At 44.1% G+C, this 26,238-nt stretch overlaps 2 protein-coding genes across 7 annotated transcripts in view; both read left to right on the top strand.

The window, feature by feature from the left end:
* LOC119446588 (ATP-binding cassette sub-family C member 9) overlaps positions 1–1,699 on the top strand; it is a 72,939-nt gene extending 71,240 nt beyond the window's left edge. For all 6 annotated transcript variants that reach the window (XM_049664227.1, XM_049664226.1, XM_049664224.1 and 3 more), the window contains exon 32: positions 496–1,699. In XM_049664227.1, the coding sequence (XP_049520184.1) occupies positions 496–636 (141 nt within the window). In that variant the 3' untranslated portion in view covers positions 637–1,699. The remainder of the gene's footprint in view (positions 1–495) is intronic.
* A 3,558-nt stretch (positions 1,700–5,257) lies between these two features.
* LOC119446587 (60S acidic ribosomal protein P2) lies at positions 5,258–10,581 on the top strand. The gene is made up of 4 exons (XM_037711058.2): positions 5,258–5,381; positions 6,351–6,522; positions 8,086–8,187; positions 10,447–10,581. Exons 2-4 carry the CDS (start codon positions 6,351–6,353, stop codon positions 10,518–10,520), a joined length of 348 nt encoding a protein of 115 aa, XP_037566986.1. The 5' UTR covers positions 5,258–5,381; the 3' UTR covers positions 10,521–10,581.
* The last annotated feature ends 15,657 nt before the right edge of the window (positions 10,582–26,238 follow it).

Below are 26,238 nucleotides of genomic sequence, written 5' to 3'. Positions count from 1 at the left end.
TTTTTTTTATAAATGATCTTTAATAAAGCCGTCATCTCGACCCTTCACAGTTATCTTAAGAGGAGTGAAGTTTATCTCCATTGCATGTTTCTCAGTCGTTAGTCTAGCTGTATGAGACTTTTACCGTGTTTTACTTATGCTTTTACCTATGAGTTTCTTGAAGCTATGTTTTCTTTCTTGAAGCTATTAGGTGTTGCACTCACAATTGTTGGAATCTAAATTTGAATCAGTCATAGATTCTTTGCAAGAACACACATACGCATTGCCACAGTTCAGTACTGCCATTTAAGTGCATCTCATGAAAGACATTGCAGTACTATGCGAAAGATGTTAATATGCCAGGATTGTATTCGTTTGACACCAGCACAAGTGATGTCTGTACTGTACTGATCCACTGCGGTTCTTACCAGTGAATGTCAGAGCAACCCTCTACTATTCATCTGCACAGACAGTGATGGTATTTTCTTTTATGCTTTCTTTTTTTTCCCGTCCCAGCATCGAGTGACTGGTTTGCTGAACTTTGACAAGATCATCGTTCTTGAAGCTGGCCATATCGTCGAGTCCGGCTCTCCGGCAGAGTTAAAGCAGAAGAGAGGAAGCATATTTATGTCTCTTCTGAAGGAAGCTGAGCAGTAGCAACATTTTTACAGAGAAGTTGCTAGCTGTTTTTGAACTTGGATAACATTGTTTCCAGAAAGGGCCACTTGCGTGTTACATAGTGCCACTGCTCACAGATTTAATTTTATTTGGAGCAGCACACAAGGTGCCGAAACTGCGACAGCTGCCACATCTTTGAAATGAGCTTTCATTTCTTTAGAAAAACATTTAGTAGAGTTATTTTCGAGAGCACATGACTGAATGACGTACTGTGGCTAGTAGGGTTTCCTGTTGTGTTATCTACAAGAACTGTACTTGTGAGGTAAGGCCTTAAAGTAGCCACCACGGGGAACATTCGACATATTTTTGGCTTACTGTCAGCGTGTCTGTTTAGCTGTGCAAAGAACCGACCACAACCCTAGCCGAAATGTAATCAGTAGTATAATTATCGGTAAAAGCTGATGCCTTGTGGAACACATTTTGGCCACTGTATCAGCGTGGTTATAATCTTGACCGAAATGTGTTCAATACTGTTATACGTCTTGTAATGCACACTTTGGCTACATTAACACTATGGTTATTGCACGGTGCGAAATGGTTATGGTGACACCGGCAGCTATTGTGCAATACCTGTGTCTCATACGGTTTCCACTCTCGGCTTCTCTTGAAGTGGAGTTCTGTGTGCCAAGTGTGGGAACAGCCTCATTCCATACCGGTGCTGAATGTTGCGGGTTATTCTTTTAACAAGTGTTCTCTAATTAGGCATATTTGGTGCCAACCATCTATGTGCCTCCTGCTTGTGTAAATATTTAATGCACTTGTTGCACACTCCTTTTGTCCCGCCAGAGGGTCCATTTCTTTCTTTTTGTCATTGTTCTTTCACCATTGTGCCTACTGCTGAGCAGCTTTTATGATTATTTATTGTTGTTGTTTTTATCTTTCTTTCTTTTGCACTGTTTTGCACTGCATTTTTAGAAAATGAAAGAAAGGTTGTTGAATGGAAGGAGATATTTATTTTACAGATGGAATACTCTATTTTTGCCAATGTCAATTCTACACATGTTCTTGATAAAGTTATTTAATAAACATTTTTCTGTAGGTATTGCTTGCTCATTCTTAGTACTAGTAGCTTGTTTTATTAGAAAGCGAAAAAAAAAGAGGCAGGAAATAAAACACCACGGGCATCATAACTGTCTCGCTCCTTCATGAACACTTAAACTGTCCCGGCGCCGTGGGAAAGATGGAGGTGAAGAGGAAATATAGGGGAGGAAAAAAAATATAATAGACGTAGAGAAAAGTTAAAAGGGAGAGAAGTACACTAGAAAGAACCAATACATAACTATACATAAAGTATACATGAAAAATACACAGTAATGTATTTGCAACAATGGTTCACAACACGAGCTTTGCACTGTGACATTCAGCCTTGCAGTGCTGTTATACACGACACCAAACCCATCTCCTCAGGAACGCCTCCATGCTTGCATGGGCCCTTTCACGAGACCGTGCAGTGCATTCTGGAAAGATCAACTCATCCTCAGAGTTCGTTGTGAGCTCCAAGTTCGTGAAGGTAGACGGGAGTCGGTGGCGCGCAGGCATGTGCGCTGGGCAGCGGTGCATGGGTTGCTTGAAGCTAAATATTTTGTTATGAAAAATAAAAATGTCTGTTTGTGGGGGGGAGGGTTATCTGTGGAACTAACCATAAAGACCCACATTACCCTAAAATAATGCATGTGGTTCGAACATAAATATAATAATAGGGGAAATTTCGGAACTACGAAAAAGTTAAAATGGGAAATTAATCTGTATGCATTACCAACAAAACACTCCATCTTCATCAGAAAAAACAATAACAAGGAACCCCTAAATTGCTATAAGATTTGGTGTACCTGAATACTATGAGAAGCAACTTCTAAGGGCCATAATTTGTTATAAATTGATAAATTACTGGAAATGTCTGCCTTTGTCAAGCACAAGCTTATCACAAACTTGAGATGTGGGCTCTTACTTATACACAGGATATCGTGCTGTGTTTATGCTGCTGTCAATGCAGAATTTTTCTTGATAGAAAAGATGTAGAATGCCTGTTAATTTACTTTTTTTCTGCCTAACATCAACGCTTTTGTCATTTATCTGATGCAAAACCATGCAAATAACAATGGGAGCCTGTGATGTGATTTGCTGTTTTTCCCAGATATGTGATTGGTTTTGTGTTCGGAGGTAGTGGTGGTGGTAGAGATGGGGCAGGAAACTATATACTGCTGTTTTGCTCTTGTGAAACCAGCGCCAGTATAATGTAACAAGTCTATTCCAATGTTGTCCCTTTTGCGCTTACGTTATTACTGGAATTAGCCGATCTTGAATGGTAGATGACAAGAATATAATCGAGCAAAAGCAACCCTTACATTACACCACCCCATTACTGCAATGCTATTATACAGGGTGTCCGAACTATCATGCACCAAGATTTTAAAATATGCAAATGCCACGTAGCTGGACAGAACCAAGGTAATGTTGTTTGCCGTCACTTGAAGATACTCAGATTATTGTATGCAATCCGCCTAATTAGATAATTAGTCTTAATTATATAATCAGCTTCTCAAAGATTATAATTAGATGAAAAGGGTCAATGAGAAAATTGTAGAGCAAAATGAAAAACTCCCGGTACAGCTTTCTATTGCTCAATATGTGCTACATAAAAGTGTTTTTCCGAGCATGAAAGAAGCCCACGAGTACGTGCAAAATTGCGATGCGACTGGCCGCTCGAGGCACTTTGTGTGTATTTGCAAGCTTCTTTAACGCTCGAAAAACAGTTTTATGTAGCACGTATTGAGCAACAGAAAGCTGTATCGGAAGTTTTTCATGTTGCTCTACAATTTTATCATTGACGCTTTTCATCTAACTACAACATGTGAGAAGTTGAATAATTTATTAAGACTAATTATGTAATTAGGCAGAATGCAAAAAATAATCGTATCTCCAAGTGACGGCAGACAACATTACCTGGTTCTATCCAGCTACGTGGCATCTTCGGTTTTTATATTTTTTTGAAATTCAGGGGGTAAAATCCAGTTTTTTTTTTTTTTAGGAAAAACCAGGGAGAATTTGGGTGTTTTGTTGTCTGATAGGAAAAGCAGGGAGAAATCAGGCATATTGTTGACTGGCAGCCCAAAGTTATGGATTATTTTGGTAACTTTCACAAACAATTAACACGTACAAGCAATGGTCTCCTTTTGGACACATTTTTTTAAGCAACATCACTAACAGGAACATGTAATTGTAATGAGAGCTGCTCTCAAATCGTGTAACAAACTCATCTCTAGAAATCCTCGTTTTCAAGCGTTACTAATACATTAAAAAGAAACCACATTAACAAGAACAACAAATAGAGGCCAGTTTGGTGAACAATTCTTTACTTTGTTCTCTGCACTTTTTCAGCAAAGGAAAAATCGCAGAGAAGTACACACTGACATGCTTCTCCTTATCTTGCAAGCCCTTGTTGATGTACGTTATCATATGCATTGGGAACATCTCTGTGTCCAACCTAGACCTGTCGGGCCTTTCGGCCTTGTCTGTTGTCCTGTTTTACTTATTCCCAATATATGCTCTTGCAACAAAATTAATGAAATAGTACCCATCGGGCAAATAAGTGGCCCCCTTTTGAATATAATGTAGTTGGGTAAACATTCTCTCAATGTCACAGCTACTGTTTACAATGCAGAGCAACATCAGTAGGGTGTTAATTCGCTTTCTAGCCCTAGAACACTGATTATATATATGTGACATGCTGAAAACGCAGTGCAATGCCCCATTGTCCTATTCAAGTAAGTGCGCCTACTATTCATTCACACAACGCCGGTGGGTGCTGAACATATTACATTTTTATATATACTGCTTAAGCTATGCTTGAGTGTTAAGTGCAAAGAACGAGGCATACACCATAGTAATATAGTAATAATGTTTATGATAAGATGCACCTTTACACTTGATCACAAAAGGTGGGAAACTTTTATTAGTTTTGTAAACTCTGCATTCATTATCATCCTTAATGAAAGGGATAACTTCGGAGAGAAAGTGGGTTTAACCCGATTCTCATAAATTTTATTCGGGATGTAAAATCGGGAATTATGATGATTTAGCAGAAAATGAAGTAATCACATGTATGCCAATGAAGTGGTCACTTGCCACCTTTGATCCCGATCGAATTTCAGGATCACGATTGGCTCCCTACGCAAAGTTGTGTTGGCCTTTCCCAAAGTACGCCGAACTACACAGCGAGGAAATGGTTGTTTGCGCGTGTGTTCGTGCGTGTGCGTCTACCTCCATGGGCTCCATGGTCTTCAGCTGGTGGCCTCGTGCTTAGATGTCCTCAGATTTTTTTTTTTTCTAATCTTTTGAGTCCATGTATGAATAACCTAACTTAAAAACTAGCTTAATATAGCAGTAAATAAAATAATTTAGGAGTTTCAGATCATTTACTACAAATAAAAAAAAATGTATTGCTAAGTAAAATTAACCTGTTATTAGCGCCAGCCGAAAATTGTATTCTAACAAACGCATCAGAGTCAAATAATAAAGTTTGCTTAATATATAATAATCTCCTTAACTTTATATATTTACATTTTATGATCTGAATTAGCAGCATTATGTTCTTTTATTTTGAAAATATTTGGCGCGACACCTAGCGTCAGAACGAGTGTTGCGAGATCTCGTCCATTCCTTTTTCCTTTTCCACGTTTTTGTGTTGCGGTGTACAAGACGTTTCGTGTCTTCGAGACTTAAAAGTGAGTAAATTACCGTTTGCTATGCCACCGTGTTCACTGGTTGTCTTAATGATATGATTCTCATTCCTAAATAAAAGAGCGTATTCGAATTTAGTAATTTAAGACTACATCACATTGGAATTTAAAAAGCCGTGGGTGCAAGTCATTAAGCCTAAGCGGATCAACACGTGTGAAAGCGCGCAATGTGCGTTGTGGGGACGTGCGATCTTTCTATGGAGAGAAAAAAACAGTGTGCCAGTTTTTGTAATTTCGCTTCCTCCGGGTGGGGCCGCGTGTTTGACTTTACGTTTAGCGTCGTTGCTGCAAACAATGAATACCTGTTCAGCGCAGAAATTAGTAGCCGGCGCACATGCTCACTGCCCTGTGTGAGCGACGTGCTCATTGCTTGCTTATCGATTTTTAGTTGTTACTTCCATTTATCCTGTAATTTGCTCGCTTGCGTAGTGCCTTTTGGCGTACGGAACAAGCGCAGGATCAGTTATTTGAAGTTGACATAGGGTACTCGCGTTTGTGCACAGATGGTAGTTGAAAAAACTGTGCACTGCTCTTGCCGTTCGCGTTGAATAAAGTAGATTCCAGAACTGAAGAACTGCTTCATTCAACATATGGTAACTCCTACACGTAGCTCTGGTGGCGTTTACCTGCACGTGCTTTCAACCGGCGTTTTCACAATGCCACGTGATTTCGTGTGCGAGTTGGGAATAAACTTCATTTAGGTGATCAGAAACTCAAATCCTGGTCCTTCTGGTAATTTTATGAAGCTGTTCATGCTACCTGCCCCGAGCATGAACTTCCAGATGTCGCCTTGTCAAACCTGGTGTGTAGCATCGGCTTGGCATCGATGTGGGATTACCTGCATCGATCACTGCAGTTAACTGCCGCAGCTGAACCTCTCCCGCTGTGTCGAACGACGCGACATGAAGTTTACGTGGAGCATGTGGTCAATAGCAGCGTAATTCGCCGTTTCAGATGCGTTACGTCGCCGCTTACCTCCTGGCCTCCATGGGCGGAAACAAAGATCCGTCCGCCGCCGACATCGAGAAGATCCTCGGCAGCGTCGGAATCGAATCCGACAGCGAGCGACTCAACAAGGTGATCAGCGAGCTGAAGGGAAAGACCGTCGACGAAGTCATCGCGAAGGGTGAGTCGCTGCAGCGTATATAATCAGAAGCTTGATACAAATATGTAGGTGCAAAATCGCGGATGTCAGCATAGCAGCCAGAACTCGCATATTGTGTTCCTGCTTTATCTCGGTAAACACTGTATGTACGTTAGACAACGCTTGTGCTTTGCAGAAGTGTGTGGGTCTAAGATTAGGGTGTGCACTGACGTCATTCTAGGCACCTTGTTGGGTGAACCAGCTTGCTGGGCAGCTGTGGCTGTTGGCATCTTGTGTGTTGCTCCAACAGAACCGGTAGGGCAGGGGCCTCTCCTAAGCTTTCTTTCCTCCATAGCAGCAGGTTACCCGCAGCAGTGAATATGATACACTGTCATCTTGGGCACCATGTTGGCAAACCATCACAGTTGAAAGCTGCATCCATGAACTCGTGTGAAAGCTATCTATAGGATTTTTCATTACCAATTACCTCACCCTAATGATCCATCATTCACTGTCTTGTTGAGGCCATAATGCTATGCATTATTTTCATTTGGAGCAAACGTTTATAAGGCAAACAAATGGAGTATGGCTGCGCGAGTTTTCAAGACTTCATAGTGTAACAGTATGCAACCCGTCCCCCTGTCACTGCTTTTTTGTATTCCACCTTTCGACGCAAAAATGTGCATTGTATCTTCCTTTGCAGTTAAAGGCTGCCAGTTATGTCTCTCAACTCTTATAAGGTTCTGCCAAGTCTTAAAAAAAATTGCTTGGTAGCTTTGACCAAGCACGTACTGTATTTGCAGTGCGTGTACCATGCTTAGAATGGCTGTTCTACCTTTGTATTTTTATACCTTGTCAATTTTGGAAATACCACACCGTTACCGCGGGGGCTGTAACCCCCCCCCCCCCCCCCTGAGGCCGACTTTACCTTTAGAGCTCTTTGCCTCATGGTGCAACATATATGCTTGTCGTTCATAAAGGTGGTGACATGTCGCAATTTATTGCGCTGCAAATGTTGAAAAGAGATTTCCATTTTAGCCAGCAAAAGTACTGAACTATAAATTGAAAATTGGGGCCCATTCCATTGGGAATATGGGGTTTAATGTTGCAAAATTGCACGGTGAGTTATGCTTTTTATAGAACGAGTAGGTATATGGGTCAGTTATCTGCACTCTCATTGTAAAATTTAGTAAAATTTTTTCATTCTAAATACTAATTCGACTCCTAATGTACTACCTAAGATGTATGCTTTCCTTGCTCTTGCGCTACAAATAAACTTCAAAAGGCGGAGGATCTGTTCATTTAACATGAGCATGAAGAAAATTGAACTTAGTTTGACCTGTTGTCAGTTATTGCATGACGAGATGTGCTTTAAAAATTGTAAGACCGACTGAATAATGCTGCTAATAAAAAGGGTGGATGTCTGGGTTTGCTTAAAGCGTGTTAACAGATTTTGTGTGTGTGTGCTTGGGAAAATGGCGTTTTTATAGTTCAATCAGCAGGCTCATCACTGTGTTTGGGGTCAGAAACATGGTGTCCTGGTTGGTCTTGCAGCTGTTGCGACGTGAAAAGCTGTGGCTATAACAGGTTGTGTTAACTTTGCAGGCAAGGAAAAGCTGGCTACAATGCCCTCTGGTGGTGGTGCAGCTGCTGCTGCCGCTCCCGCTCCTGCGGCCGCTGGTGGTGGTGGTGCAGCAGCTCCAAAGGGTGAGTGTGCTCATTCTGACTTTCCTCTCACCCGAATCGGAACAGAAACACAACTCGCACTCTTGACCTTCTGCTTTCCATGGTATTACTCCTGTCTGACAGGGGTGCAGGAACAGTGCATTATTAACGTAACCACAGGTGAAAAGTATCTCAAAGTGGCCATGACGTGGTCGTCCAACAGTTTATGTTTATTTTTGTAACTGAGAGTAAAGGGTCCACTATAGTTAACGGGCTCCCAGCGCATATTTTAACCCGAAATTTCAATTTGAAATTGCCGCCCCTCAATTCCTCCCACCGACCGGTGGGAGGCTGCGTGTGACATCGGCAAGGCTGTGTGTGACATCGGGAGCTGCAGGGCCACCTTTGTGTCGTCTGCTTTGAAACGGTTCGAGTCTTCAAATAAAAATTATTTACTGCATCAAATGCACTCAAATTTCACCAGCTTCCTGTGGGATGCGTAGGGTTTAAAGGGAAGCTGAATATGTTTTAGAATTTGAAGATTTACGGGGGTTTGGAAGGCTGACACAGTATAATATAAAGTCCTGCAGTTATTTTCTCGAGTATGCGTGTAGCAGCACCGCAATCGCGGTTCAAATTTTCGTTGAAGCTCCGCTCACTTCGCTTGGCGAGCGTAGCGACGAAAGACCAGGCACGTGGATGACGTCTATACACGGGTCATGTGAGAGCTCTCTTCGAATAACGCTCCTCGCTGATACCTATAATGACGTCATGATCGGCTTTGCCATCAGAGCCCCTTAAACGACCCACAGCATCTCCCGCTGACAGTGCAGCTTGTTTTTGCCAAATTAAAGCAACTAGTGGTGACTTCTGACCTGTTAAACTATGATTTTCGTATTCACGGGGTGAAAAACTAATAATTTGTTGAAAGCTCACTTGAAAAGTAATTCAGCTGCCCTTTAACATACATGCACAACTTTGGTGTCATGGCCCCTTTAAAAGTTTTTCCACTCACTTGTTCCCTCTTAGAAAGTGAGCTCAGGTCTACCGACTCACTGTTGCTGCAGCTGCCGGCGGCGTCTTTGTTGCCACCAATTCCGTAAATGCTTTACAGTTCGGTGTATAAACACTGTTTCAAGGGCTAAATGCTGCTGTTCGAGCAGGCAGCTCTTCAGTTCAGAGCAAAGTTCAGCGATGAGTGCTGTGGGGTCTCACACATGCTCTTAAGACCGAGGGACGACACTACAGTAGCGCAAACAATCAAAAGGGCATTTATTGCACCTTTCATACACTAATGCCTGCTAGCCAAATTATTGCCCATATAACATGCTGATGGGCGTGCTACAAGTCGAAGTTCGACTTGCCGTAACTCGATAGCGAGTGAATATGTTTGCTCCCATGCTGAACACCAGCGCTTAGTCATCCGCGTGTACGGTCACAAGAACGATTCCCTAGTCAAAGAGGCACAGCCTGCTCCCTTTTGCGCCCGAGTAACCCCGTCGTTAAGTGGTGTTAGCAGCACAACACTCGCGCCATCTCTCATACTAACCTGTAACCACGCCGACTGCTGTCAGCTCTTAGCAATGTGGAGAAGCCGGATTACAGGAGATGCGAGCAAGAGCCTATGTGGGGAGATATCAGGGTTAGTAAAAATGTGCACATGTGCACACAGCAACTATGAAAACAATTTTATAAAGAAATGAAAACATGCCACGTACAGTCAAACCTCGATGTAACGAACTATTTTACTTCCCCATCTTAGTTTTTTAATTAAAAAACCTTGATACAACGAAATTCTTAATTAACGAAGGTTTTTCGCTGCAAGTACAACTTTGGTACATTGAGGTTTGACTGTAGATTCTACCACTGGGCCAATTTCAAGGAGCTATCCCCTTTATGTGCCCCCACATTAACCAAGTCTTTTGCACCTCTAAGAAGGCATTCTTTGTTGCAAAGTTGAGTGTTTTGCTGATGCTGGCTTACTGTCTTACACAAGATTGTCGTGCTTGCATCGCAAGTGGGGAACGACACCAAATTGACCATTTGCACCTTTGGCATTGCTAGGAATTATGGGGCTTTTGAAAACCGTTTTGGCAACTGGTAATCTCTAGTAGAGTTGGTTCTGTACTGTTTTAAATATGCAACAGAAGATGCACTTCCAGTGGGAGAAGTCTGCAGTGGACATTCCCATGGCCTCCCATTTGACTGTTTTGCTGATAGGGGGAAGCATTGGTTCTATGACCAGTGCCCCCAGTCTTGTATTTCACCTTGTTTGCAACCTTGTTTCTATTGCTTTTGCAGAAGCAGCCAAGAAAGAGGAAAAGAAGGAAGAGTCCGAGGAGGATGACGACATGGGTTTCGGCCTGTTCGACTAACGTCGCAACATTAAAACGTGCCATTTTCATTGTAAATGAAACTCATGGTTACTCTCGTGCACACTTGTCGTTTCTTGCTCTCATTGGTTGCAGTTTGGGTGGCATCTGTGGCCAGTTTATGGTTCTGGACTGCCTTCCACAGAGCCATCAGTTGCTAAAACCAAAAGGGCCTAGAGGAATTGGAAGTCACTGCCATTGATTCATTCCTGAGCTGCATCATAGACAGACTTGCACATGGCACTGAAAGAAAGTAAAACATTACAATTATTTCATTATAAAATTTCTTTTATCACAGTGAACAATTGCTGCCCCACGAAAGTAATACAGCAATTACTAGAAAGTAATAGATTACTTTTACATCGCAAATCAGCTGTGGTGGAAATGGTATTGCGTGGCTAAGCATCCTGGCCACGGTGGCTGCATTTCGATGGGGTCAAAATTACTTTCCCTCGCAATGGTGTGCCTCAAATCGTGGTTTTGGCACATAACCACAGAATTTAAACATTTATTACTATTGCACAAATACAGTAAATGTAATTGAGCTGGCCTGGCTCATTTAATGCATCTTCTGCGGCACTTCACACATTTGTCCTCTCTAACAATTGGTTTTCAAAATTTGGAGCGGTCATTTCCCTTGTTTACTTGAGGACGTCAGCAGTCGCGCTGAAGGCTTGCTCGGTGTGTGCACTGGAGGGAGTGGTGTGACGTGCATGCACTGAACGGAGATAACAGGTTGGGAACTGTTCAAAATAAAAAAAAAGGCTAAGCTCACTAAACACGAGTTGTGAAAAGATGGTGTTCGTGCCACACAGAAACTCTGAACCATTGCAAGATGCAGAATATAGTGCCGGCAATAGAGGAAGTGTGCCCTGCCTTTAAGACTAAACAGATACTGTGTGCTGGCTGTTAGTAGCTATGAACGTCCACAGCCACGTAGTTGCAACGTGGTACGACAGCAGGCATTCTATGCTGTAGTTCCTGCCAAATTCAAGTGCTCAAAAATGTTGCAGCTTGTGTCATCAGTCAAGTCACTGGTTTATGTAATTGGTTCATAAAGAAGTATATGAATTGCATGTGAGCATTCCTGTGTAAAATAACTGGTCTGTTCATTACAAATTACCAAGAAATGTAATTGATTATAAGTCCTTAGTTAAGTGTAATGCGTTACTAAGTCTATTGTGGGGCTTATATTAGTGCCGAGCATCTCTGGGCTTTTCTCTACTAATATGTTTTGCTGCACAAAGAGTTCTTGTGGTTATGAGCTGTTCAACGCCTGAAGCCTACTAACTGCATTTATACAAGTCTATTATACCTGACGAATTTGCTCATGCATCCTAGAACTTCACTCCTCTTTTATGTGCATGTAGCCCTTGGTGAGCTGAGATTTCTGAGGCATCTGGTGGAAGTAATCAGTGTTTTAAGGTGAAACATGATTGGGATCAATCCCCATGTTTCTTTGTATGTTGAGTGGTGTCATTTTTAATTTTGACCATAGTAGAGCCAGTGGGTACAACTTCGTTCTTTGTAATGGAATTGTAAATTGTAACAAAACTTGTACATATGTCAGCTCATACAAGTAGGTATCTCTAAAGGAAATGGGCCTCTAAATGAAATAGCACATAACATTAACTTATTTCTTGTATTTGGGTTACGTGCAGCAGTTACAGGTTATGTTCAGCAGGTAACAAGGTGTATGCCACCTGATGCTTTGGCCTATTGTAGCAAGGAATTCAGAGTTGTGCTAGCGAGCACATCTCTGTTCTGCCTAATAAAACTAGTTGCGACATAACCTGTGGATATTTCAGCAGACAGACATCTTTACTGGGATAGCATGACATTCAATGGTTTTTTAGATTTTCTAAAATTTCTAATATTTGGCCAAGCCCAATGTTGGGTATTTGCCTGTGTTGTACTTCTCTGTGCATATGCCTGTCGCCATTCTTTGTCCTTGCAAAATTGGTGCATCAACATTTCTCACTGTGCATCTGCCTGGTTTGGTGTTATATTTCAGCATAGCTTGTGAACGGCGTACTGCATAAGCATTGCATCGCAGCAATTTTGTGACCTTTGCGACGTTATGCCATAACTTTTCTTTTGCCAGAGTACAATTTGGTCATGCCATTGTCATTGCCTTGCCTCATACATATTTGTCCCTGTAACATTTTACAGAAAAAAAAACCTGCAGATCCCATGTGCTGTAGTAATTGTATAAAGCGACGCTTTCATTGGTGTTAAGAGTGCTATTTCTGTTCAGCGATTATTTGCAAGTAGAGACCACACGACCCAGTTCGGCACATTTTCACTGGGAATCACCTTGCTTGACAAACACGTGTTCGAGCATGCACTTGCCACGTGTGACGACGATAGAACGATCACGATGGCATGAAGGTGACGACAACCCAACGACGATGATGGATCGGCGGTGATGGCATGACACTAATCACTACAGCAAAATGAAGACAATGGAACACCATGACGGCAATGTAAACATGACAATGGCATGATATAACGATGTGATGACCACGACAGCGGTTGCTAAACTGCCAATGGTATATAACGAGGACGGGGTGATGAAGGGACTCACGGAGTTGGAATGACGAGAATATGATGATGCTAAAATGATTACAATGGTATGACAACGGCAGGGCGACAATGGTATGATGCAGGAATGACCATGACGACAGTGTGATGGCAGCGACATGAAGCTGATACTGCTATGATGCCCATGGTATGACAGTAGCATGACGATGCTAAAATGATTACTATGATACGACTGCATGAGGACATGGTATGATGGTGTTGGAATACTGCTGTATGACGACGGGGTGTGTCGTTGACGGCATGAGGACAATGGGATGGCGAAGTTGAAATAACGCCTTCACGACAGTGGAATCGCTATGACAAAATGACAATGGAACGACCACTACGGCATGACGACGGCGTGTTAGTGTTGGGAGTTCACGTACGTCGGCGATTACGTGCATGTGTCGCCGCGGGCCGCCTCGATTCGCACTATATCAGGTGCCGGCGAATCATACAAGTCTGTAGCCAGGGGGCAGCAGTGAGGACAGTGGTACGATGATGACGGCATGACATTTCTTTCAGTATGACCCACGTGTTCGGCAAGGTCTATTCGGCCAGCCAGCAGCAGCGGGAAAGTCGAAGAGGAAAACTTCGCTTTAAAAAACGATGCCGGCTACACAGAAAATATTTGCATAAGATGGCGTGAATTCCCACAGCATGTAGGATGTGCACATTTTTTTTTCTGCGCAACACCAGCCCGAAATGCGGAGAGCTGGACATGCCAGATGTACCGCCGCGGTTTCTAGCGGTGTCCAGATCTTGGCGCCCAGACCACCGTGGTCTAGACATACTAGGAAAAAGTCAAGTAATAGTCAGGAAATTTTTTTAGTGAGCGAAGTCAGGAAACTGAGTAAACTGCAAGTTTGGCTAATTGATGTGGGTCAATTACGCCGCAAAGCTTTCAGGCTCTTCCTGTGACTAACTCAGTGATGAACGCTTGTCTGTGTAACTGTGCTAAGTGTGAACTCTCTTCTCTTTCAAACCCCTTCCCGTGGTGGGCAGGGTAGCTAGCCTAACGGGCTCAGCCTGGTTAAACCCCCCTGCCTTTCCCTTATGACTTTGGCACACCATTCCCTTCCTTATGGCACACCATTAGCTGTCGTACACAATTCTGGCCTCAATCGCCATATCAAAGGTATTTCGTAAATTACGCGCGACACTGGTTTGCCAGGAAGTGAAGTATCTTGTGTGTTGTGGTAAAGCATATTGACAGCGGCAGGTGCCTAACGTGACAACGTACACGTCATCAACGAATCAAGCATTCATGTTTACAGCAAAGCTGTCTATGGTTAGGGTTCTATGCATTTCTTTGTGTCCATCAACAGATCTGCGTGTGCAAAAACTCGGCTCCCGAATTTGATGCAAAATCGCTTCATTCTAAGCAAAACCTTATGTCTCATCACTCGGATATGTATTTTGATTAAATTAGTTATCAATAGGCACTATTTTCAAGATCAGTAGACTAGCTGGTAGATTTTAAAAACTCAGAAGATTTGCGGCTGTGCGGCCCGCGTCGGCCATGTCTACGTTCACACCGCTCTCTCCTTTCGTCGTTCCAGGCTCGTGCGTGCCTAGTTTTCTTCCGCGCTCCCGGGCGGCGGCCCCGTGGTACGTTGACGGCATGTAGGAAGGAAAACAAGCTGCCGTTATCCATTTGAAACTTCTCTCGTAATGGGTAGGCTGCGTATAGTGCGTACTCCCGAGGAGCAGCGCCCCTACGAATAGCGAGGGCGAGAACATATGCGAGAATGCAATCGGCGGTGGCGGCCGGCCAACACCGATGATGAGGGGCTTTAACCGATGAAGATCGTTCCCGAGAGGCCAGCTACACACGGCTCGGCATGGAAGACGACGCAAGTAGTGTGCCAAAGCTTCGCTGGTCTACCACCGGCTTCACAGAGTGGAACGGCTCATGATTTTTTTTCGGACTGGTCCGTAGTGGCCGCTTAGTAGCCCATAAAAGCACCGTTGTTATTCCATCCAGTCTTAATTGGTGTAGCAGATCCAGTAGGATGTGCTGTCATACAGGGGGTACAACATGCGGAGAGACCATAGGCCGAGGAAGGCGCTGCACAGATAAAGTGCAGGGCTGCCGCGACTGCTGCACTATAGTGCACTTTGTTACACTATTAGAAATACAGATGTAATAGCGTATCTTCATTGGAGATGTGGCACAAACATTATGTGCCCTCCATTCCCTTGAAGAAACGCCCACATACAGCACGAAGTTCTCATATAAGCATGAAACGCTGTTGGAAAATATAAGAAAAACTACGAGCCGCTGCAGTGAGAGCTACATGTGCAGCGCTTTCACGGGGAAAACGTGCGCGAATTTTAGTGAACATGCTACGTACTGCTAATCACAATTGCTGGAGCAGGGACCCACTTTGAAAAATGTTTTAGACTGCCGCTCTTAGGTGCCCGTTCCTGCGGCGAACGTCGGCGTAACCGAGCGAACGAGCGCAGTGAAGGATGAAAGAGCGAAGACGGGGCGCAGCGGGGGATCAATGACGCGAGGAGGAAAGCGGAGGAGGTTGCAACGAAACCATGATGCGGAAAACGGAAGAGGAAGGTATGGCGAAAGCGTGAGAAGAAAAGCGTAGTGCGGGGCGACGATGGCTACGAGATGGCGCCGGAGTAGCGCGCGTCGTCTGGGAGGTCTGTCTGCGGCGGTTGCTGTGAATTGTGCCCACTTGTCACCCACGCGTTGCCTCTCGCGATCTCCAGATCACCGAGGCAGTAGCGCTACACTTCGCTCCGTTTGCAACGTACCGCACGAGACAGATTGTCCGCGCCAGCCAATATATCGCGAAATGAAAAGACGTATAGAGCTGCGCTCAAATTTCTCATTAGGGAGTATCGTAATCGTCGGTGAATTTTTTCTGGCTTACAATAACAATACTTAGATTAAACATTCTCAAGCAAGTCGTTACGTTTCCTGCTGTAAACATTATCATTGGCATGTTTAGATGATCAGGATCGCGACAGTGTGGAATTTACAGGTGAACACTCGTCAAAAGTGCCATTTTCTCGTGTTCAGGATGATTTATTTTCCTACATTTTGTGTTCGTTGCATACCAGAACGCTCTTAACCAATTATTTATGTTTAAGACTACCACAATCAGATAATAATATCATCATCGTCAGCCTATATTTATGTCCACTGCAGGACGAAGGCCTCTCCCTGTGATCTCCAATTACCCCTGTCTTGCGCTAGCTGATTCCAGGTTGCGCCTGCAAATTTGCAAACTTCATCACCCCGCCTAGTTTTCTGCCGTCTTCGACTGCGCTTCCCTTCTCTTGGTATCCATTCCATAACTCTAATGGTCCACCGTTTATCCATCCTAAGCATTACATGGCCTGCCCAGCTCCATTTTTTCCGTTTAATGTCAACTAGAATATCGGTTATCCCCGTTTGTTCTCTGATCCACACCGCTCGCTCTCTTCTTGTCTCTTAACGTTAGGCCTAACATTTTTCGTTCTATCGCTCTTTGTGCGGTCCTTAACTTGTTCTCGAGCTTCTTTGTTAACCTCCAAGTTTCTGCCCCATATAATAATATAACAGTGAACAAAACTAAAATTGCTGTAAAAATCAGTACACGTCCCCGAAGCTGTGATTTTGCTTAGACAATAAATACAGCATATATAAAATGATCTACAACAGGGGTCACATATACAGGGTGTTCATTTTTAAGTTTTACGGAATTTGAAAAAAATCACCTATGACAGTTAGCATAATTCTTATCGTTGAGCGGGTTATTCGAAGAGGCGGACATTATAGTAGCACGATAAATCGAAACACATATTTAATGAATTAACAAAAATGACTACTGAACTTCTGCGACATGGCGACATGGTACTGCGGCATGGCGTCGCAGCGACGCACTCTCCTCACGCAACATCTCACGCGCTAATGCGGCAGCTGGTGTTCCCTTTCGCGCACGCTGCTACGTTCGAGGCGCGCTCGTGCCCGGCGTTCCGGCTCAATTGCTACGATCGCTTTGAAGGGACCTGATGCAGCGAGAAAATCTGACAATTGTCTACTAAAGCCTAAGCATTCTTTGCTACCGGAAAGGCCATGGGTAGACGCGCATAAGCTAGGAAAAGCAAGTAAGGAAAAGCGAAGTCACAGTCGAGCCAAACAATGCTTACGCATTAGTAGACAATTCTGAGAATTTCTGTAGTTTTTATTAGTGGCAGAGCACTGAGTGACACTCTGTTAGTTTCTTGCGCAGCAACTTGCGGTAAGGGCCCGACTTCCGGTTTGTCACAGAGGTGGGACGAAATTAAAAATAAATCATATAGTAATAAAAACAGGTAGATATCGATGGTTCTACTTATGGTTGATGATAGATATGACATCAGAACACAGGTTTAGCACAGTAAAGAGCTAATTAAGCGTCAGGAATAATTAGAAGCATTTAAGAAAAGACTAGTTGCCATACACCAAAGCACACAATCGTACACTTTAGATACCCACCGCATCAGTAAAGGTTCCCGTGAAACTACAAGACCAGAAGTGACGTCACACTTAAACTAGGGGTACCCGCTCATTACTAATTAAAATAAAAACCGCTTACCCTTGCACTCGGTCGCGCAACGCTTGAAACAGCGAAGCTGGGTGATCGTAGCCATAGAATTTCTCGCTATTACACCTAGAGGGTAATCTGGCGCCACAGTCTATGTGAGTTTCTTAAAGGGCGCTGTGCCGTCATGGGAATGACGGGATATGTGTCCGCGAGGCTTGTGTTGGCTGGTGTTAATTGTACGAGGCTTCGCCTAAAACGTGGATATGGCTACTCAAATACTGCGTTGTTAAAATAAAATCTACATAAACGGCTTTCATTCACCCATATTACATCTCTCAATAAAGTTTACACACCTACAATGCAGATTCAACTGAAGAAAAACAAGAACAGACAAGTTGTTTCAAAGCGAGCGAGAATCTTGTCGTCTGTCCTCCAACTTTAATGGCCCTCTGATGCTTTTTCCGTTTATATAATTGTAGATCCAATAATAAGTCCTCAAATTTGACCAAAACATGTTTTTATGTAATAGTAAAGCTAAACAGCTTTTTACGTGCTGTTTCGGCAGGAAAATAATCATTGTGACAGACGGAACAGTGCAAGCCAGGCGCGTCTTCAAGGCGTTTTGTCTCTCCAAGAACGGTGCCAATCCACATCTCTGCACGTCTCTGCAAGCTTGCATTACCGCTTTGTGACTGCACCATAGAGAAATAAAAGTGACTAAATTACTGAACTCGGTGTGTACCTCTAACTCGATGTCGTATACAATCTTGTTGGACACCTCCGACATGCACTTGGCTTTCACTGTTTCATCACCGCCCACAATTTGTTCAACGCCATACACGTGTGGAAGCAGAAGCTTCCCTTTCTTGAGGTTGCCGCCACGAAAAAAGCTGTCGGCGTCAGTAACCTTCTTGAAACCGCATTGCAGACTTCGCATTGCTGTTCAGCAAGCAGGCAATCTGCCGCTGTCGAAAACGGAGCGCCGTGAGCACGAGCAGCGAAGGAAAGCGCGGGCGAAACAATGTAAACAAAGCGGAGACTGCACCACGGCGCGACCGCGCTGCTTAACAATTCCACATTGGGGGCGCTTCCACTTCTGGCGATAGTTCTTACGTCAGCTGCGGAGGGGCGCGTAAGGTACGCTTCGTGCGCCGTCCGCTAGGGGGCTACGCGTTGCGCCCTTCTCGCAGAAGACATTGTGCTACTAGCGGACAATAAAAAAGATTCACAGATACTTTTGAATATCTGTGGCAACGCAGCGACAAATCTAGGCCTTAAGTTTAGCACAGAGAAATCAGGAATTGTGATCTTTAATGAAGAGACGAGTAACTTCGTGGTGTCAATTCAACAGCAAGTCGTACTCATAGTGAAACAATATAAGTACCTCGGGGTACACATAAACGAAGGAAAGAATTACTCAAGCAACCACCAAGATAATCTGAAAATAAAGGGGAAGTTGAATGCAGCAATAATGAAACACAGAGCACTGTGGGACCACAATAAGTATGAGGTGGTGCGTGGAATCTGGAAAGGAGTAATGGTGCCAGCGCTAACGTTCGCAAATGCCATTCTGTGCTTAAAATTGGATATCTTGTCGGGGTTGGAAGTTAGCCAAACATCAGTGGGCCGGTTGGCTTTGGGAGCCTACGAAAATAACACAAATGAGGTAGTTCAGGGTGACATGGGTTGGGCCTCTTTTGAAGTCAGAGAAGCACACAGCAAAATTAGTTTTGAAGAAAGGCTCAGGAACATGGATGAAAATAAATGAGCGGCTAAAGTGCACAAGTATCTGTACATGAAACGCGTGGACACAGAATGGAGGAAGAGGTCAAGGAAGTTGGCAACCAAGTACAGTATAATCGAAACTGTAAATAGATAACTACGAGTCATCAGAAAGAAAGTAAGAGAAATAGAGACCGTGAATTGGAGGCAAAGAATGGAAACAAAAGAACCATGGAGATTTACAAGAATGGGAAGAAAGAAATTAGAAAGGAATATCTGTACGATAACACAAAGGGCAGTGCCTTGCTATTTGAGGCTCGAGCCGGTTGCCTAAGGACCAAAACATACCGGAGCAAATATTCGGAACTAGAACTAGATGAGGCATGTGTATGCTGCAGTAAAGATCCAGAGATCACTCAGCACATCCTAATGGAATGCGACGGGATCCACCCAGCGAGAACCGTAGGTAACGTACAACTTCCAGAAGCGCTTGGGTTTAAAGTGGAAGGAAACATCAACCGATCAGCCGTAGAGATAAGCAAGAGACGATTAGAGTACTGGTGAAAAAAAAAAAGCAGGGAAAGGATGGATGCTACCTGAGCTCTTAAAATCATAGGTAACGGTACAAGGTAAATTTTTGGAAAAGGAAAAGAAAGAAAAATATTAATGAGAGGTATGCAAAAATGCGAGATAAAGAACATGTATAGTATACCTGTTTAAATCAAGGAGGCTAGGTGACTATTTGTCGCCGCCCCCGTTTCAAATGGGATGTCAATAAATCATCATCATCATCTCGCCCTCCTTCACCCGCTCCTCTGTGTGTGGCGGTTTCCCGCCAGTTCCGTCCGTTCGCTCGTTCCTCCGAGTTCGGTTTCGCGCCCGTTCCGTTTGCCTTGGAAGTAGACTACGAGGACGCCGGGCCAACTGTTGTGCACCGTCGAGTTTCCGACGACGAGGACGCCGGGCCTAGTGTAGTGCATTGTAGTGTTGTTTACATCGTCTACATCAAGAGCTCACCAGCATTCTCTGTGTCTGTGTCGTACTTCACTTTAATAACACAAAGTCAACACAAGGAAAACACAAAGTCAACCGGAACAATACACCAGGGTACACCAACGCCGAGGTGCGAGTGCTAGCAGCAGACACCTAAGCCAAGGCTTATGGTCGTTTCTCAATTTTATTATTATTATTATTATTATTATTATTATTATTATTATTATTATTATTATTATTATTATTATTATTATTATTATTATTATTATTATTATTATTATTATTACTGCATGCACAAACCGCACGATATGTTTTTTTTTTCTTTCATGGAACCCGCACCCTGCAGACTTAGTAAATGATCAGTATATGAATATAGAGTTGTCGGAATTGCTGAAATCTGCTGATTCCTGCCTACTTCTGGTAACGAGTTGCGAGAAAAAGCTGATGTCGTTGCTGGGAGGCGTTTTAACATTGTAGTGCTTGCACGGCAACATGAAAACAGCGAAGTAGGCTGAAGTAGAAAAAAAAATAGGCAATTTATTATAAGTAAGCAGAAGAAACATCTACATCTGACTGTAAATAACCGGAATGTCACGATGCTATAATTTTGTGCGAGTGAGATAAGATTTCTGTAATATAAGTTTCTCTTATACGTGAGAAGGCATAATTAACTAGCATTACACGGGCATCTACTTTGGTTGCATGTTAAGGAAGAAGCTTGACTCTGCCGATTGCCTGGGAGCATATTTTGTATTTATGCCTTCGATGTTATTTCTTTATAAAGTGTTTCCAGAAATTGGAAAATCAAATTTGTGAGTAGGGCATTTGCAAAACTTACTCAAGCAATGTGACAATTTTACGTAAATCGTAGACTAATACATTGCATACTTGTCCGCTTTAGACGCAAGTTGTACAGTTGCAGCTTACAGAATTGCAGTGGCTGTTCCTGGTGCCAACACTGCAATGCGGGCTTGTTGGTATGTCATCTTGGAATAGTAGTGTATAGAGCATAAAACTATTACAACAGAAGGTCCATGAACACACAGACACGGCGCTATGTGCATGAAAGGGCCCGTTGAACAATAGAGTTGAATAACACCACGTCTGTGCGTTCATGGGCTTTCTATTCACCTCGCCTGTATATGCGCTGCACTAGCATTCTATTCTGTCGCAAAGATACGGAGCTGTAAATAATAAATGCTTATTATTTTTTTTAATTCGTCCATTTTTGACGACGTCTGTGAAACACGAAAATGGTGGTCTTAAATCAAAACTGCGGTTTCAACAGTCAGTAAATTTTATTTTTGGCATGCTCATTCTAGCGATTATCCAGCAGTGGTCGATAACCAGAAGATTCCACTGGCTCCGCGCGTCTGTTCGTCTTTTCTTCCGTTAGGATTCGCTGTTCTGCCCACCGCTGTGGTCGCCCTCGAGTGCAACGAGCCAACGCCACACGCGGCGAAGACGGTCGAACTTCGTGCCGGCTTCAACGGGGGGCGTCGGTACCTTATCATGCTGCTGCTCACGCGTCCCTGGCATCGTATGAGCGGTGACACTGACGCTATCTTCCTCGGCAGTGCGGTAGCTGCCACTCGAGGAAGTCTCACTCGCAGCGCTGCTGCACGATGTCGCGCTCGATTCCCTACAGATCCTCTTGGCTTGTCCGGAAGGTTCATCGGGCGGCAGCTCAGCGCGTGTTCTTCGCCTCTTGGTCGTGCGAGGCGCCGTCGCCACGGCTTCCTCTTGCATCGACGACGTCTTGGCCAATGCCGTCGCCTTTCCGGCTTTTTTCGGCCTTTCTGGGTCCCCTGAGCTCATCGCAGCACCTTCACGGTCACAGGTGACTCGCTGGGCAACGTCCTGTCCCTTCGTCCGCGTGTTTGGCGTCTTCCCGTCCCCGGCTTCTTGCACCGTTTTGAGTTTCTTCTCTGGGCGAGCAGCTCTTGTTGTCTTACTGGTCGCCTTACGTTTCGTGACGGCCGACAGGCACCCAGATCCCTCGGCCTTGACTTCGGGCTTGCTCAGGGTGGCCCCGGCTTCGTCCTTGCGCGCGGTCTCAGCTCTCTTCGCGGCGAGCCTCGCCGACCTCCGGCAGACATTCGGTGGTTCAGAAGACATGTTGAAGCGGTCCGGGGGACGGTACTGACTTGCGAGTAATAGGCCTACCGTCAAACCGTGCTTCTAAGAGTTGCTTCCGTAGCGCGATTTTGTTACCGCCACTATCTCCTACTTCGAGCCTTCTTCGAGACCGGTGGAGTACGAACCTCACCCATCAATCGGCGCTGTTGTTCATGCGCAGATTACTCCGACCGTATGCATGTTGGTCTCGGGATGTCTGCAACCACTGCTTCTTGTTCTTGAGTCCAAGCAATGGCGCTTGCCCACTACGGGGGGATTGGTCAAGATGCAGGCGGTTTTAGCCACTAGTGTAGCCAATCGCTGTTGTCCGCAATTATGACACATGCTGACTACGGAAGATGTGACAAGAGTCGGGCGATAGGAACGAGTGTAAACAATAAAATATGCATACCACCACGATTAGGAAATGATGATTCATGTGTTTGAGTGGTCAGACTAAGAGACACTAAGATTAAAAGAAGAAACAAATTTCCTTAAAGAACAGGGAGCAGAGAGAAATTTATTTTTGAATCCCACCGATTTCTTTGTTAATCCCACTGGTCATTTAAATGCGATCAGCCATTCTTAGGACACTACACAAACTTTCCAGTGTCTCTCTTTCTGACTGTCTGTCTACCTGTCTGTCTGTGCCTGGGTGACCCGCCAATTTGAGTCAATGTATTTGGTGGTGCACGGTCTGATGAGTAGAGCATTGGGCTGCTATGCTGAGGGAGCCCGTTTCGAAACCAACCGTCGGACCTACTTGGCTCACATGGGTGTGTGTCATTATTCAATGAACATCTTTGACGCCAACTTTAGTCTTTGGGTATGTGTCGCTCATCAGTGAACCTTTTTGGCGCCAACTTGCGCCGCAGGCATTGACTCTGAGAGTATTTTCTGGGTAGGGGGGCCGACACACGAGCAGCGCAGGGGACAAAACGGCAGAATTTTTGTATTGTTTTTTTTTTTTTGCTGTTGTTGAAAGAAAAAAGAAACTCACTGGGCTTTCTATATGTTATCTGTAAAAAATCATGAGATGTTACGCTCATATTGCCGTGAGACAGAAGAAAACAAAGAATATTTTGTTGTCGTGCATCTCTTGCACTGTAGTACATTTAGCATACACGACTACTGCAGCTAATTGCTCTATAATAGCTAATATAAACACTAATTTCGTGCGCGCTTCGTCTGGTAATTTTAGAAAGTGTGCACATACAAAAAAAAAAAAAAGAACACCTGAAGCTGAATTTTCAGCGAGTCAACATTTAGTTTATCCAGATTTGCGCATTTTTTCTTCACGAAATTAGCCATGCTTCAAGTTCTATTTAAAAGCGCGTGCAAATAAAAACTACATGATTAGAATATTGCATAAAACACAAACAAAACAATAGCACCTTTATCATTTCTATCTTTTTACTCTCGACTGCACATTCAGTGTAGAAGAAAGAAGGAAAGCAATATAGCAGGAATCGCACAAACATGAGCACACTAAATGCATACACACTTAAAGTCCCCCGCTCTTGGAGTCTGCTTTTAATGCAGTATCACATGAAAACCAAGCCGTTTCATCAGGGCGGTGTGCATGGAATGAAAGAAAGTTAATACATATTATTTTATACTACACACATCGACAATAGATTACATATGAACAGCTCTACGTTTTTAATTGCGAGAGGTACGGAGATCAATGCTCCGCAGGTCTAATTGCAGCATTTGAAATATATATACAAGTAAGGATGAAGCTGTGCATCGGTTTACAAGCGAAAACTTTGGGTTATCAGTCCCCCTTGTCACGGGAAGTTCAATGAAATATACCCCGTCTTTTTATTTTCTGGGTGAGAGTACGCTTAGAATTAACCCGCGTTCCGATCTGCTCAGTTCGGGAAAACGAACAGCGCTCGAAGTAGACAGGGAAGGGCTGTTTTTATGATTATTTATGCGCACAAGCTTATTCTAGGCAGTGCCGCTTCATCATGCAGCTCTAAACGGCCCGCCTATGGACTCACGTCCGATAATTCACTGGAGAGGTAACGAGCAGAGAGAGAGAGAAAAGGAGAGAGACGGATAGCCCCACATACTTAGTGCACGCAGTCTGCTTCAGATTTCAAAGGTATGATGACAGATACACCTTACTGATCGCCTCAAAGACCAAATGTGGCTGGTGACAAATGTCTTGATCACGTCCTCTAAGTTGAGCGTGGCGGTCTTTCTGAACTTGGAAAGTGAGAAGACCATCAACGTGCCTTCTAATATCACTAGCTGTTCCATGCCAGGCTTATCAAAGCGCCGCAGCATTTCACTCGTAGTACCGTTGATAGCCTCAAAGTATTCTTTGCGCAATGCTGCTTTGGGATCGAGTGCAACTGGCGAGAAAGACGTGCTGGACGTCTCAAACCCCTTCGACTTCCTCGGCGGCTTTGTAAGCCTTCCACTGCGAGGCTGCTTCAGACCTAGCTGAGTTGCAACAGCGCTCGTGTGGTCCCACAACTCCTGAGACGCGGTTTCAGACCGTAGGTGGCACACTCCTTCGCGCAGAGTCTCTGTAGCTTCTTTCACACCTGCAGCACGAAACATTGAGCGTTGGGGGACCCTTGCTGGTTCCTCACATGGGCCAAACTGAGCTATGGAGATATTTATTCCCAACAACGTTTCAACCTATCCCAGCAGTGTTTGGTATCCCTTCAAAACGGCTTTGCTGTTGTCTGCCATTGAGTCTGTTCCTTGAAGGATGTCACACACTGTTTCTTGGACCCTGGCTTAGTTCTCAGTGAACCTTTTCATTGACTATCCACCTTGTCGGGCACAGTAGCAGAAGGCTATTTGACATTGACTTTGGCTCATCCGATGGATCCCATACTGAGGGAAGAGCAATAGACTGACTAAACACTTCGTGCTTTTTTTTTTTATTCAGGAATGACTTTGGAAATATATTTTACGGTACTGAAAACACCGCCAATGATATCGCAGCTCTTACTAGTTTCCTGTAATACAAGATCTAGGTAATGATTGCTATCAATGTACATACAGATATCTCGGCTCATAATCACTAATCTTTTTCTGTACTCCTGCAAAACAGCCGGACATGTTAACTGTCCTGTTAAAGCAGTGGCCACGAATGTTGTAAAAATCAAGGCCAAAGCGCAAAATCATACCTTTGAGGGCCCTGTACAGCGTGTCAGCCCTGCTATCTAGCGCGGTGTACAGGTAAAATAGTTTTCTTGAACGTTGCAGTGCCCTGTCAGCCCAATGCACGCAGATGGTAAACTGCTCTACACCTATCACATCAGTTGTTCTGTCAACAATTATGCCGTAGAACGGGCTACAAACCGCGCCTCACGATTTCCCGCAGTATCGTGTGGACCATGATCTCAATTAACTCCTTCTACACGTCACAGCTTATCCATTCGTCCCTTCTTGTCATCCATTGCCTGAATGCTGGAACATCCCCTGCCCTTTCACCAAGCAAATCGAGTAGACTTCCATCGTATCTAGTGCGCCCAATCAGTGCTTCGCCCGTGCGACACAGGTAGCAGACGGAGCTTATACAATGACACATAGTGCCGTCCTGGTTTCTTCCTGCTGCTTGCTACACTGCTGTGTTAGGAGCTGTGTTACACAGATACTCCTCTGCCTCGACAGGTTGTGGTTCAAAGAATCTAAGTGGAACTGCCTTTTTTAATGCCGTCGGTACCTCTCTATAGCTTTCTTTTTTCAGTTATTAAAAGCTGGTTTAGCTGATCCAGGCCCACAACCCTTTCCATTAGAAAATGAAA

The sequence above is a fragment of the Dermacentor silvarum genome, chromosome 3 (assembly GCF_013339745.2).
Source record: "Dermacentor silvarum isolate Dsil-2018 chromosome 3, BIME_Dsil_1.4, whole genome shotgun sequence".
NCBI classification, from domain to species: domain Eukaryota; kingdom Metazoa; phylum Arthropoda; class Arachnida; order Ixodida; family Ixodidae; genus Dermacentor; species Dermacentor silvarum.
The sequence above is the reverse complement of the archived record's forward strand: the minus strand, read 5'-3'. Positions and strand labels throughout refer to the sequence as shown.